At 35.3% G+C, this 13,222-nt stretch overlaps 2 protein-coding genes across 9 annotated transcripts in view; one reads left to right on the forward strand and one right to left on the reverse strand.

Annotated features, from left to right (window-relative positions):
• Positions 1 to 5,233, reverse strand: part of LOC112573842 (scavenger receptor class F member 1-like) — a 29,723-nt gene extending 24,490 nt beyond the window's left edge. For all 6 annotated transcript variants that reach the window (XR_003101288.1, XR_003101287.1, XR_003101286.1 and 3 more), the window contains exons 1-7: positions 5,059 to 5,233; positions 4,000 to 4,041; positions 3,639 to 3,677; positions 3,231 to 3,242; positions 2,389 to 2,544; positions 790 to 1,143; positions 206 to 385 (exon numbers count right to left, since the gene is read on the reverse strand). Coding sequence is in view for 1 of the 6 variants with exons in the window: in XM_025254483.1 (XP_025110268.1) it covers positions 206 to 385; positions 790 to 1,143; positions 2,389 to 2,544; positions 3,231 to 3,242; positions 3,639 to 3,677; positions 4,000 to 4,041; positions 5,059 to 5,116 (841 nt within the window). In the remaining 5 variants the exon portion in view is untranslated. The remainder of the gene's footprint in view (positions 1 to 205; positions 386 to 789; positions 1,144 to 2,388; positions 2,545 to 3,230; positions 3,243 to 3,638; positions 3,678 to 3,999; positions 4,042 to 5,058) is intronic.
• Positions 5,234 to 5,378: 145 nt separating this feature from the next.
• Positions 5,379 to 13,149, forward strand: LOC112573413 (PCNA-interacting partner-like). Of its 3 annotated transcripts, none has more exons than XM_025253760.1 (11): positions 5,379 to 5,393; positions 6,242 to 6,443; positions 7,112 to 7,426; positions 7,828 to 7,992; positions 8,293 to 8,457; positions 9,120 to 9,274; positions 9,790 to 9,958; positions 10,160 to 10,338; positions 10,869 to 10,950; positions 11,479 to 11,570; positions 12,065 to 13,148. In XM_025253760.1, exons 3-11 carry the CDS (start codon positions 7,205 to 7,207, stop codon positions 12,384 to 12,386), a joined length of 1,551 nt encoding a protein of 516 aa, XP_025109545.1. In that variant the 5' UTR covers positions 5,379 to 5,393; positions 6,242 to 6,443; positions 7,112 to 7,204; the 3' UTR covers positions 12,387 to 13,148. The 3 variants fall into 3 exon arrangements, with proteins under 3 accessions (XP_025109545.1, XP_025109544.1, XP_025109546.1); XM_025253759.1 differs by lacking the exon at positions 5,379 to 5,393 and adding an exon at positions 5,440 to 5,836; XM_025253761.1 differs by lacking the exon at positions 5,379 to 5,393 and having other exon boundaries at positions 6,301 to 6,443; positions 12,065 to 13,149.
• Positions 13,150 to 13,222: the final 73 nt, after the last annotated feature.

Consider the following 13,222-nt stretch of genomic DNA (forward strand, 5'->3'; position numbering starts at 1 on the left):
CTATTGCTTGCTTGTTGCTCCTGTTCCTGTGAAATGGTATCCTTATAAAGTATTATTATTAAGTGTGAAAGCCGCCATCATGCATCCTGAAGTAAGATTTTTTTTTAAAAACGTCAAATGCAGAGACCGGAAGTAGATGCGGACTGGCGCTAGATGGACAGATAGAGGAAGAAGCATACAGGCTAAGTGCTAAAAATTTATCTACCTGACTGACGGCAGCGCAGTGAACCGTAGATGTTTTTTGTAATCCAAGTCCTCGCGGTTTTGGGATAACATGAATTCCCCATACAAACTGCAAAATCGTTGCAGAAAGGTCCGCTCGTATCAGCAGCGCATAGGCTGCATTCCTCTTCACACTTGATACCATAATGCCCACGATCACAACCTAAATTTGTTTAATGTGAAAAAGGAATAGTAAGAACTCATTTATATAAAAAAGTGTGTTCTAAAAAGAGTAAATAAAGAATAAATAAAAAGAAATAAATAATCCAACAGTGGAACCGAAAGTGAGAGCAAAATGCGCGGTCTCCAGTATAAGCAGTTGATGAAGATCTGGTGTTAGCAAAACATCTCGTTTTTCATGCAGTTTAATGAGAGGTAGGTTTTGTATAAAAATATTTTTAAAACATTAGAGATAGCTGGATTAATTATGCTGTAACATTTAGAATTGCGTGTAGTCATTGTTTATGCCATACTAGAAATAAAGAAAGAAATGGGGAGGGGAGAAACTGCAGCCTGACTATTTTTATAAGAGACACAATCAACACCGTTTGAATGGAAAGAACGAACCTGACCGATATTCACAACGTGGGCCACGGTAGTTGAAACCCGCAGAGCTTCTGATGTCATCAAGACTACTGGCTTTGGTCTCCCCTTGCACGACGAAGTCTCGATCGGACACGTTTGCAAATGTGATCTTATTTTCCTTGACCTCGATCATGTGTTCACACCATCCGTGGAATCGTACCAAGCTGGAGTCGTTCCAAGGTTCATTTAAATCCACAGCCTTGAAGAACTCGTCTCTTAACGAATACCCGAGCTTATCACCCTTGTAGCACAGACCGTGCTGCGGGTGGCACGTGTCCAGCAAACATTTCCCGCATGGCCGCCCGCAGTTTTCACCGTACCAGCCTTTTGTGCACGCTGTGGACAAAAAAAATAAATAAATAAATGAAAATAAAATTTTAAAAAATGATTCTTGTTCGTGTTCTGTGGACACAAATAGCCTTTTGTGCACCCTGTGGACTTAAATAAAAACAGTTCTTCGCTTAGACTTTTGTTCCCGCTGTGGATAATACTGAAAGAATCAAGTTTTTTTTGTTTTTTGTTTTTTGTCTTCTTGACCTGTCAGCCCCAAAATAAAAATACTCGATTTCTGTTTCATCTGATAACTTTAATGTGCAAATAATAGAAATATTATAAAAATAATCAAATGAAGAAAATCTAATTCCAACTAATTTATCATAAGAATGTACATCATACGAGTAGCGTTCGGTAAGGAAAATGTAACGATAACCAATTAAAAAGAGAAGAACGTAGGATGTGAAAGAGTCTTTATGTATATATTTATGAATATATATATATATGCAAGAAAAATCTGTGTTACAATAGACTGCTATTTCCCAGTTACATAATTGTTTTAATCAGTCAAGTGCGTTTAGCTTTCTATAGGGTGTCCAGACACTTAATCCCCAGACACTTCATCCCCAACGCTTCATCCTTAAAATGAATTTTAACTATAAAAATTATGAAGCCAGCGAAAAATTTAATTGAAATTCAAATAATTATCTTCATATACAATAAGGTTGTATTCAAATTTGAAGTTAATAGCATGATTTGAATATTATTAATGTATTTCAATATTTATTTTAATTGTAAAACTTATTGTGATGTTTATGAATAATTATTTGAATTTCAGTTAAATTTTTTCGCCGGCTTCATAATTTTTATAGTTAAATTTCAGGATGAAGCATGAAGTGTCCTGGGAACTTCTATAGCCATAAAAGAACTTTCTGGATTTTTTTACTATTATATTTTTTAATTAAAAATTTTCTTGGTGTTTTCACACGATTCTACCGCAACCATGAAGCGAGTCGTTTGCCGTGGGTGAAAGTAAGAAAGTAAAAGTAAAACGTCCTGTCTCCGAAGTTAGGACGCACTATTTACACCCCAAGGATATTGCTTTATGCTACTTTATCCCAGAGGATCTGTGCAACTCTTTGATAACAACGGTCCCACGGGTAAAGCAACATTCTTAGGGCCTGGAAGTTACTTTAGAACTTCGGAGACAAAACTTCGCGCTTGATATACAATTGGATGACGAGTTACCTTAGCGTTACAAATGCGGCTCCTGATCTGTGAAATGTAAAACTCTAAAATATAACTTACTTCTAAGACACCGGAAGTCTTCGGAGTATCTGCTTCCGTCGTCACACTTATGATAGTTACACACACCAGTCCACTTATCACACTTTCCTTTGTAGCAGTAGCGTGAACATGGGTAGCATCCGGAATTCCAGTGAAACATCCCTTTATCACACGGCCCTAATATCAATTGTAATCAAGTCATATAGGAAATATACATAAATATATAAATACATGTACTCATATATATCTATAATTTTCATTATGATGTGTCAATAGAAATAGCCCACCAGTAAGAGATAATTTGCAAATCAGCGATATTTGGTAGGAAACCATATCAACAAAGAAAAAACTGTAAATGGCAGGTGCTTTTAGCAATTCGTTTATTTTATCAATATCGATTTAACTTTAATGAAAAATTTTGATTTAATAGTTTTCTTTCTTTAGAGGAAAAACTTCGGTCACCTAACAAGTTGGTCTAAAATAATAGATACCCACGTATCCGCTCCAAACTTCAGGTTTCAAAAGAACCGTTTATGTACAATTGTTTCTAAATCACAGGTCTGGGTTGGTTCACTGAGTTCGATGTAAATTACATTTTGCTTCATCAGCACTCTTCCGATCAGCTCTGTTCTCACTGAAAGCTTAAAAAAGCTGGCATCCTTGATTCGGAGATTACAAACAATAACATAGAGCAACTCTATGCTTCCTCCAGAAATAGTTGCCGAAAGAAATTGTCTGGCCAACAATCTCTGTGAAAAATAGAAGGCCTTTGCATGTAAATATATATTGGAAGTTATCACAAAGTAAGAGGAACTAAGCCGGATTGCCAAGAAAATAACAAGTCTTCGAAATGTTTCACTCACCTGGGACAGGCACTGTAACAAACAATTACACAAATAGAAGAGTTATAACGCGTTTTGCAACTGAACAGATTTGTAAGATATTTAGTCATCACGATCTATCACCACCACTACATAAATATTTTTTTAATAATTCTCATTTCTTTCTGGAAAGACTTGGTATATGTGGGCGGAATTAGGGGGACAGGGTCCATTAATTGGTCGTGTAGTTTGACCATGGTTGTTTACAGTATTCATGTTATTATTGCTTTTGTTATTGTCACCGTCATTGTCGTCGCCTTGAATTTTTTTTCTTCAGAAAGACAGGCTCGATGTTAACTTATTTGAGAGTAAAGGAACTGTGCAAGTAGAGAAAAAGACCAGAAAAGACACATGCGGTTTCTTAGTAGTTTCAGATTTCAAAATGCTCACAGCCATCAGTCGAGAGAATTTTCTTCACATCCGTGCTAGCTGTAATAAACACAGAAACTATAGTATACACAAATATATTAGAATGAACTTTAAAATACTTATATATATATAATTAACTAATAAATATCCAAATCAAAGCTGTAATGAAGTAGTTGTATCTTTCCTTAAAAGAGACAGAGAGAAGGGAAGATACAAAGTTAAAATTAGAGAACACTGTGGTTGAGCACGTGTATATTTTGCCTCTGAGTTACTTAGTATTTACAGCTGTTACCTCCACCACCATTACCTCAAATGCCACATTCACAACTATTCTCTCTTTTCATTTCGAAAAGGGCATAGGGAAGGAAAAATAAAAACTTACGTTCATACAAGAGGCTTCCTTCCTTGTAAGAAGAGACTAATACTGGCGAAAAAAAACAAAGTTTATATAAGTGAGCTCGACAATCAAACAAACTAGTAAATATTTTATCTTAACAGTATAACGCAAATATGTTAAGATATGTAAAGATTTGACAGAAAGCAGAACTGAATGATTTCAGTTCCACAAGTCATTTTTTCCAATGTCCATTCATCCTCGTCACCAGAACAGCATCCACGGACGTGTCAGCTGATGACTAGACAAACTTCTGCGAAGCACGCTTTGTTGTTCGAAACTGCAGCTTAGTATATGATGTGAACGTGCCTGACGAGATGGAAGGGCAGGTCGGGTCTGGTGCACCCAGACCCACGGTTCTGAAGGGGCCCGGCCACAGTGGATTTTTTTCCTTCTTCTTTTCTTTTAAGGAAACGTTGACGGAACATTCCTCACTCGAGGGATTTTTGTTTCTATGGTACACTGCAAATTTGATTCTTTACCGTCATTTTCCTCATTTACTAACCACTCTCGTGTAAACAACTCTGTGTTCAAGAGGTGATGTAGATCGTAGTGCACTTTCCTAATGTTTACAGTCTATATCACATTACTAAATAAAATGTAGATATTGACAATGGAGTTGTAAACACATTATTATATATTGGGAACATAATTTATTATTAAAATTACAAGGGGCCCGTGGTGCGTGGTGCAGCGACTCGATCTGGATGTGAAAGTAACGTACTGGAGCCGTCTCCTACATGCAGTGGTCGGACTTGCTTTATTATTTTCTGTTCTTTAAGCACTTTAAGAACTGATAGGTGAACTGACCGAATGGACTAATAAAAATGTTTGGGAGTACAGTAATTGTGTGTGTGTGTGATGGGGAGATATATATATATATGTAATATTTTCAGTAATATTTTTTCACCAGCGCGAACTTTCTTTGTCGTTTTGCTTTTACGCTCTCGTTATTTATAGATTGAAATAATTTACCTTTTGCTCTAGTTCAAAATGAGATACAGCTATCCTCCATAAATGCGTATGCTTTGAATATTAAGTTCTTACCCCAGTTTGAAGAAAAAAATACAGACGAAGTGAACACAAAACAGCTCAAGCCATCCATATTCTCAGCACAGAAAAAGTTACTTGACAATTATAGTGTAGTGGGAAGAAATACTTGATTTTTTTTCCACACAAAAACGTTTTACAGCATTTTGCCTCGCAGTTTGATCCGTTTGTGTCGTCATGCAAAGATACCGTACGTGCTGTCGTCACTGATAACTTTATTTTTGAGCCTTTATTGTTGTTGTTTTTTTTAAAGTCATTATGAATACGGATATACAAAAAAAGAGGCACTCTCAACACTTTGCGAATTACGTAAGCACACACAAATGAATCAAGTGAGCCACACATATACTGATACAACTTTGTGCATTTGTGTGAAAATTTCTTTAGTTGGGAGACAAAAGCGTCGACGTGATTTCCGTGTTTATCAGTCGATTGCTGGGAAACATTGAAGTTTATTCTGTAGTACGTTAATTCCTTTGGTCTTCTCGATGTTCTGTGATGAGCTCGTGCTAAAGACTGTTACCAAAGACTACATTGAGATCTTTGCTTTTACCACGGACGTTATAATATAGTTGGTGCTTTTTGGCTATACAGCTCGTGATTGTTTCTTCTGGAAATCAAGTAGCGAGAATGACATCCCTTGTGTCACTGGCGTTATTTGATTGGTCCCCACAGTCGTCTGCAAAATTTGAGTTAAACGACTACTGTCAAACGTTATTTTTGATGTAGAAAAAAATCGCAGTCAGTGATAACGAGCTAAAGTTTATGGCTTCAGGTTCTGACGGCACCACGAACTAATATATTGTCTTTGAATTAATTCTCCGTAACGTGTTATCGCATTCTTGTTTTCTAGTGACGGATTTTTATCGTCATCGTTATGTGAAAACATGCACTGATTGTTTAATAGTTTTTCTTTGTGTAGTGGAACATTATATTTTAACTTTAAAATATTCAAAAATTTTAATCTGCAGTATGTTTGAATAATATTTCGTATGTTCGGTCACAAAACACGTAAACTATAACAATTCACAGACTGAAAAAGAAAACCCAACCTATTATTAGTAGTAATAGCAAATTGTTACAAACGTGAACGATGTTAATTTGATAATCTTAATAAAGATTCATTCTTTACAAGTCAGAAAAAAAAACTGAGTAATAAAATTGCAAATCATGGAAACAGTGCACCTAATGTTACAACCTGCCTGTATTGATGGGGTCAGATCGAGTGGTGGTGACTTTTTCCCCCTAAAAAACAGTCCCTGCTTCAGTATGCCATCAGATGCTGTCGCAGACTCAAACTTATCAGTGAGAGAATTACTCTTCTAGCATTTCAAGACCAGCTGCAAGTTGTGCAGCTTTGTATTGCCAATCAAAACAAAAAGGTAATGATGCTGATGAAAATACCTTTATTAATTAAATGAGATCATACTTTAGTTTATTTCTTCATGATATTACACCATCCTTGTAGATTGTGATGGCTAACCCATGACCTTGTGATTGTAAATGACTGCTGCATTTTTTATTGATGTCATTAATAATTAATAGGTAAATTTCTCATGCTCCATGAGTAGTTTGAGGCAATTGTGTGTGTGTTGTACACCCCAATCACAGACTCATTCATAATCATTTTAAAGATACTTTTAGTCTTACATTTATTGCAGGAACCATTTTAAGTAATATCTCCCATTCATACCATTCTCTTGCCCGTTCAGCAGTGGGCCAAGTAATATTTGATGTTCATAAAGGAATATCACTGACTAGTAGATAGTAAATGTTTAAATCTAGAAATGATTTAACACTTTTATTAACTTAAGAAAAGTGTTAAGTTTATCTGAAAGTAACTACAGAAATAAATATTTACATTTTTAGCAGTGAATAATCATGAATCACAACTGATATGTAACAGGATAAATATTTACATTTTTAGCAGTGAATAATCATGAATCACAACTGATATGTAACAGGATGAACTTTCTCTTTTTCCCTTAATAATGAAAATGTCCTAAATGAAATCTTCTATTTGCTTTCATTTTTTATGTCCTTTTACCAGAAGGGAGAACTGTTTGAAGCCAACAGAGAGGAAGTGGTAGAGCAGGCAAACTGGATCAATTGTGAGAAAGTTGTGTCATTGCTAGAAACAGTAATGAATAGCACATTAGATACCACAGTTCATCAGCATACACGAAACCTCTACGAAGACTTGCTGGAAAAGTATACTTCTTTTATGAAGAGCAGCAACCACTTTGATGCTGTGGATGTTTTTAAGACCTTTTTAACTGAACTTTTGAAGACAGACTCAGCTTTGTTCAAAGATGTTTCTTCAGTTCACTTTGAATTTCATGGAAAGGCACCAGATTTGTTGCAAGTATATATGTTTAGACTTCAACAGCTATGTTACTTATTACATTTAGGATTCTTGTATTGCATACTGGGATAAAAAGTATTAACATACCCAGCTAATATTTTCAAATAAATTATGTTTGGATTTACAAGACATTTAATTCTTTTAAATGGCAAAATTGTATAAAGGTGACATCCTCACTACAAAATGTCCCGTATAGTAAATCTCACAATATTAATAGGATAGTGGACTTGAGGGTTTTTAATCTGAGTAAGGATGACCAGCGTAATTCATATTTTTCAGCAGTTTGTGTGTGTGTGTGTGTGTCTTTAAGGTTATTTGAAATTGTCAACAGATCTTGTACCATCATTAAGTGATAGATGTCACTGTTAAAGCTACCCTATAAATAGTTTTCTGTAATACAGGAAGTTGTTGCTGAAATGCTGAAGAATACAACCATCCACCAAGAGCAGCAAAGGATAAGTCTTACCAGTTCTGCTAAAGCTCTTCTCTTTTCATTCATGGCCTCTCAGGAGCAGGGAGATAATGCCAATGATAGATTAGAGTCATCTGACAGAGGTTTTTTAAAGGTACCTGGGAGTTAGGGAGGGGAAAAAACTTTGAATTTGTATGTGTGCGTGTGTGCATGCACATGTATATGCATTTTAGTCTGCTGCACTAATAGGCCAGTTATGATGTCTTCATTTCTGGTTATTAATTATATTACCTCTTTGCAGGATAGAGACATGCTTAAAAAATGTCTAAACAATGCTGCCAGTTTTCAGATTCTTAGTTTTGTTTTCCCCAATGACTAATTAGTAGTTTTGCTACCTGTACAGTAGATGGAAAAGTGAACATTACTAGATATTTATTATTATGCTCCTTTGCAGGAAATAGTTGCTCAGATTATCTCCAGCTACATCCACTTACTGGTAAACACTCGCAGTGAGCTGGCATTGGCTTGCATTTTCAACACACCAGAAAGAGGCTTGGACAGTCACGCATTCACACATCTCAAACATGAAGCAAAAGAAAAGAATATGTCTTTGTTTCAGGTAAAGATGTAAAGAGCGTCTTCCTAACAGTTAAGACCATAAATTCTTCAGGATTTTTGGTTAGTGTTTGCAGCAAAAAAATGGAACTCTTTCCCTTTCCATATCCGCCACCTATACCCACTAATGAATCCTTTAAATGTGCACTGAAAACGCACCTCTTCCGTAAACATTACTCCTAACAACCTTTCCCAAAATGATAGTCGTTTTTCACACCCTCTTGCAATATGTTACTCTCAGCTCTTATTTTTGTTATTTGGTTTCTCTTTGTGTTTTCTTTATTCTTCACTTAGTAAGGTTGTTTATTATTTTATAGTTCATATGTTATTTGTTTGTTTTCCTGTCCCTCGTATGCTGTCCATGTTTTGTTCTTGTTTTTAAGTGCTAAGAGCATGCTCCTTAGGAGTGTGAGTATGCGCTTTACAAATTTTGCCTTTATTATTATTACTATTATTATTATTCTATTTTGCATCAAAAATATTGATATGTGGAGAATACAATAAAAATTTATTTTGATTTTGGCATGTATATATATGTGTGTGTTTTTGTGTATATCTGCATGTGTTCCTCAGTGTGTACATGCATGTGTATTATTAATATGTAGATTATTCATGTACATACATATTAGTACTTTTTTTAAAAATCTACCCTGCATTGATTGCTAGATGACATTGTCACTGATGGCACAGTTACGACTTGGAGGTCAAGGCTATGCTCCACCACCAGACAGCAACCTCCTGCTTCATGTCAAGGGTTTAGGAATGCTAACAGATTTCATAAGTCGACTCCAAACCCGTATGGAAGATCCAGCATGTACAAGGCATGGTATACTTCCACAGTCCTGAGAAAAACAAATTCTAGGGGGCTTTAATTATGGGTGTTAGAAGGCAGGTCGCAAAATTTTGTACATCACAAATTAAGGATTTGATTACCAGAGTGGATACACTCTGTGCAAACATATACAGAAAAACAGAATCATTTTGTTATGATTATGTGGCACTGTTTCCCTGCCGAAAAAAATTTCTTTTCCATTGTAATATAAAAGTTTGGTTTTTAAAGACAATTAGAATTATGGCCCTTTAAAGACCATTAGAATATTGGCTTAGAAGGTTCATTTCCCAATTCAAACACAGGCTTATTGTACATTACACACACATAAATATCACATAATAGAAGTAGAAGCACAAGGAATTATAGAGGTTTCTTAAAAGTTTCTGTCTAAATTGACAAACATTATTTGCAATATGTAGATATGTAAAACAATAGCATTATTTAACTTGCCCTTTACGCTATATTTAATAGGAAAAGTTAACACATGCATGTTGTATGAAACAGATCTGGGCTGACCCGCGTGATAGTCACCATAAAGAATAGTCTGGTCAACTGCAAAAGTAAGCGATTTCCACATCAAGTTGTTGAGGAAGTTGCAAACTCAATAGAAAGGCAACTTGATGACCTTATACTTACCATGGAGGATCAGGGTCTGCTAATAAGTCCAGACAAGGTAAACACTGTGATCTTAAGATGATTGTACTGTTTATCAGTAAGTAAAAGACCAACGTTTATAACAGCTATTTGTGAAGAACATTGTTAAAACAAAAAAAAAGAGAACATATGTAAAGAAACTTTTGTCTTTAATATACATTTACAATAGAAATTTTCCGAAAATGTACCAGTTTGTTGAGTGAATGATTATCATCCAAAGGTGGCAGCTAACAAAGGTGGTACACTAGCAAGTAGGCGAGTTCAGCGAGTCCTGCTATGGTTTCTGGATAAGTGTGCATCAGCTCCTACTATTGTCAGTTCAGCTTATCTTTGGATGCAGGATTTGTCATTTGGATCACATACCCCAACACGGTTTTCCTGCACGCTGACACGTTTCTGGTAACATTTTCATATTTTCTTTCCTGTCAGTCATATTTTTGAAGTAGTCTGGTTTGTGTGTGTGTGTGTGTGCACGTGCCAACACGTATACATTTCTGCATATGTGCCCATGTATCTGTGAGTATGTTGTGATTAATAATAATAAATCCAAAATTTGTAAAGTGCATACTCACACTCCTAAGGAGCATGCTTTTAGCGCCTAAGTACAAGAATGAGACATGGACAGCATACGAGGAACAGGAAAACAAATGAATAACATATAAACTTTGAATGAATAAGCAACAGTACTAATGACGAATAAAAACAAATACAGAAAATGCAAAGAGGAACCAAATAACAAGAACTGAGAGTATTGTGATCGTGCAAAAAGAAGACAAGCGGGAAAGGGTGTGAAAAAGGACTAGCATTGTGGGAAAGGGTGTTAGGAGTAATGTTTACGGAGGAGGTACGTTTTCAATTCAAGTTTAAAGGATATTTTTCATTGTTAAAGGAAGGTAATATGTTTTGTGACTGTGTCTGTGTATATACAGTTCACCAGTTTTAACAAAGGATTCCTCATCCTTGAAGAAGGCTGGAAGTAAGAAGCCTGGTTTACAGAAGAAAAATATCAGTGTAAGAAGCCTTGCTAGCTGTTGTTCTTGTTGACCTATGATATATCTGATATGAAAAGAACTTCACTTGTGTCTGATAAAAACTCCACTAAGCATGCAACATAGATATTACATTTCTTGCCAGAATTAATCTTGATTTCAGTGAATGCAGGACCCAGAGCTTAACCTGCATAGCTGACACATCCACAGACAATAATTCATGCACACATGCACATACAAGCCTATAGCTAAATACACACATGCTTGTGCAGTCATATTGCAACATTTGCTTGCACTCAAATGATTTTTTTGTGGGGAGGGGGGTCAAGTATGAAAAAATTACTTTTGTGAAAATTAAACATAACTATTTCAGACTGTGAAAATGTCATTAATTTTATTTAAAGGTGTAAATTAAATGCTATGATACTAAAGTATGTGACACTTTCACAATTCAACCAAAACAATGAAATATCTTTGCAGTGTATAACTAAGATACTTATGTCAAAATCTAATTTGACCATTTCTATTTGGAAACACTTTTGTTTTGAAGATTATCAGTCATGCACCAGATGGACAAGAAAGCAAGACATTCCAGAAAGTATGCTTTAAAAGATGTTTGGATTCTGTCATTGTTTTGCCAAGGTATACTGCCACATAACGATGCATGTTAATCTGATTTATTCCTGATAGTTTAAATTATTTAACTATGCCTGACTGGGTTAAGATTTTAGGTGTCTCATTTTTATTTTAAGATTCTTCATATTTGAAGTACACACAAAATATTTATTCATTAGTCATTGGAACAAAAGCGGCTTTTCAGCAAATCTCAGAATTGCTTAAATATCTCATTAAGTACATGAATATCAGTTTGTACATGTGTGTGTAATAATAATAATAAATTTATTATTATGTGTGTGTGTGCATGCATCTGTGTAGAATCATGAAACATCAAACGGTATCACTGTTGTGTTTACAATTATTACATAAAGTATATTCTCAAGTGCGTGTGTGTATATATATATAGAGAGAGAAAATATCTAGCCTTTGTTATATATTTTATCATTACTGTTAATTATTTTGTCCACTCTTACTTTAGTATGTTCTTGTAAGACGTGTACATTTTTTTAATTTTACAGCAAAACAGTCATGCATCCTGCAGAATCCATCATAAATGAAACATGTCTTGACAAGCAAGCGAATTGTATAAATGACAGCATGGCCGATAAAGAAAATATACAAAGTAGACCAAGTCATGCCGATAAGCAAGTTTGCAAAAAAATGTGTCATTGTGTTTCCTCTATTTCATCTAAAGAGGCACCCATAGGAACAATCAGGCTGGTAGTCGGTAACCATGATAATCAGAAACAGAAATGTTCTCAGCAGAATAAAAAATGCAGACGTAGGCTGCTTCCTCAGATAAAGGGTCAACAACAAATCACACACTTTTTTCGTCTGTAATAAACTGTTTAGCATAAATATTTATCAAATGGCTTGATGGGTTTGTTTGCTTTACTGTAATGTATTTTACTTTTGCTTTTGTATAGCCCAATCATGCAGTTATAGTAGTTGAATAAATCCTGTACTTTCGTTGATTCAGAAAGGTAATATCTACCTATGGGATTTTTTGTGAGACTAGAAAAATATCTACAGAATGAGAGAGGATGCCTAGTAACAAAACTGTAAATGAAAAGATGAGGTAATTTTTAGCAATATTTATATTGCAAATGCAGACTGTTCAGGATTTTAAAAATACCAAGGTGATTTGCCTGTTTAAGCATCAAATTTTCCCCAACTTGAACAGTCATGAGTTGTTGATTTTACATTTGAGAAGAAATAAAATGAAACATGTAAATGTGTTTGGGAGTTTTCTTTCTAAAGGCTAAACGAATGCCCTTGAGCCTTTGGCAGAGTTGTGTGCGAAGGTCACAGGAAGCCTGTATGAGACTGTTAGTGCTCAAACTTGTGTAACCGATGCACGTCCGTGGTTAGGGTCTTTGTATCTTATTTCTGAATCTGCTATTTTTTGGCTTCTAGCACAAAATATACTACTTGATATACACATTACTATTCTATTCACGTTCATTTTCTGCATATGCATCACGAAGTGCAGTTAATATGGCGTGGGAGCGTGCGTATGTTATATACCACATATTCCATCTGTGCAATCGAAATGTGAACAGCTATTGAATGGTCTTTCCATGCTCTTCCACTACGAAGGGTCATGACAGCACAGTGCCATAGCACGATTTTCGAGTTCTTCTAATTATATTTATGTCATCTTCAGTAAGACATAG

Source organism: Pomacea canaliculata, linkage group LG10 (assembly GCF_003073045.1).
Source record: "Pomacea canaliculata isolate SZHN2017 linkage group LG10, ASM307304v1, whole genome shotgun sequence".
NCBI lineage: Eukaryota > Metazoa > Mollusca > Gastropoda > Architaenioglossa > Ampullariidae > Pomacea > Pomacea canaliculata.

What these genes read in the sequence shown, in the direction of transcription:
- LOC112573413 (XM_025253760.1), top strand. Translation starts at nt 7,205, where the DNA reads ATGAATAGCACATTAGATACCACAGTTCATCAGCATACACGAAACCTC. An exon ending in GAAGATCCAGCATGTACAAG is followed by an intron (nt 9,275 to 9,789) that starts GCATGGTATACT and finishes TGTATGAAACAG; the next exon opens with ATCTGGGCTGACCCGCGTGA. An exon ending in TACAGAAGAAAAATATCAGT is followed by an intron (nt 10,951 to 11,478) that starts GTAAGAAGCCTT and finishes TTTGTTTTGAAG; the next exon opens with ATTATCAGTCATGCACCAGA.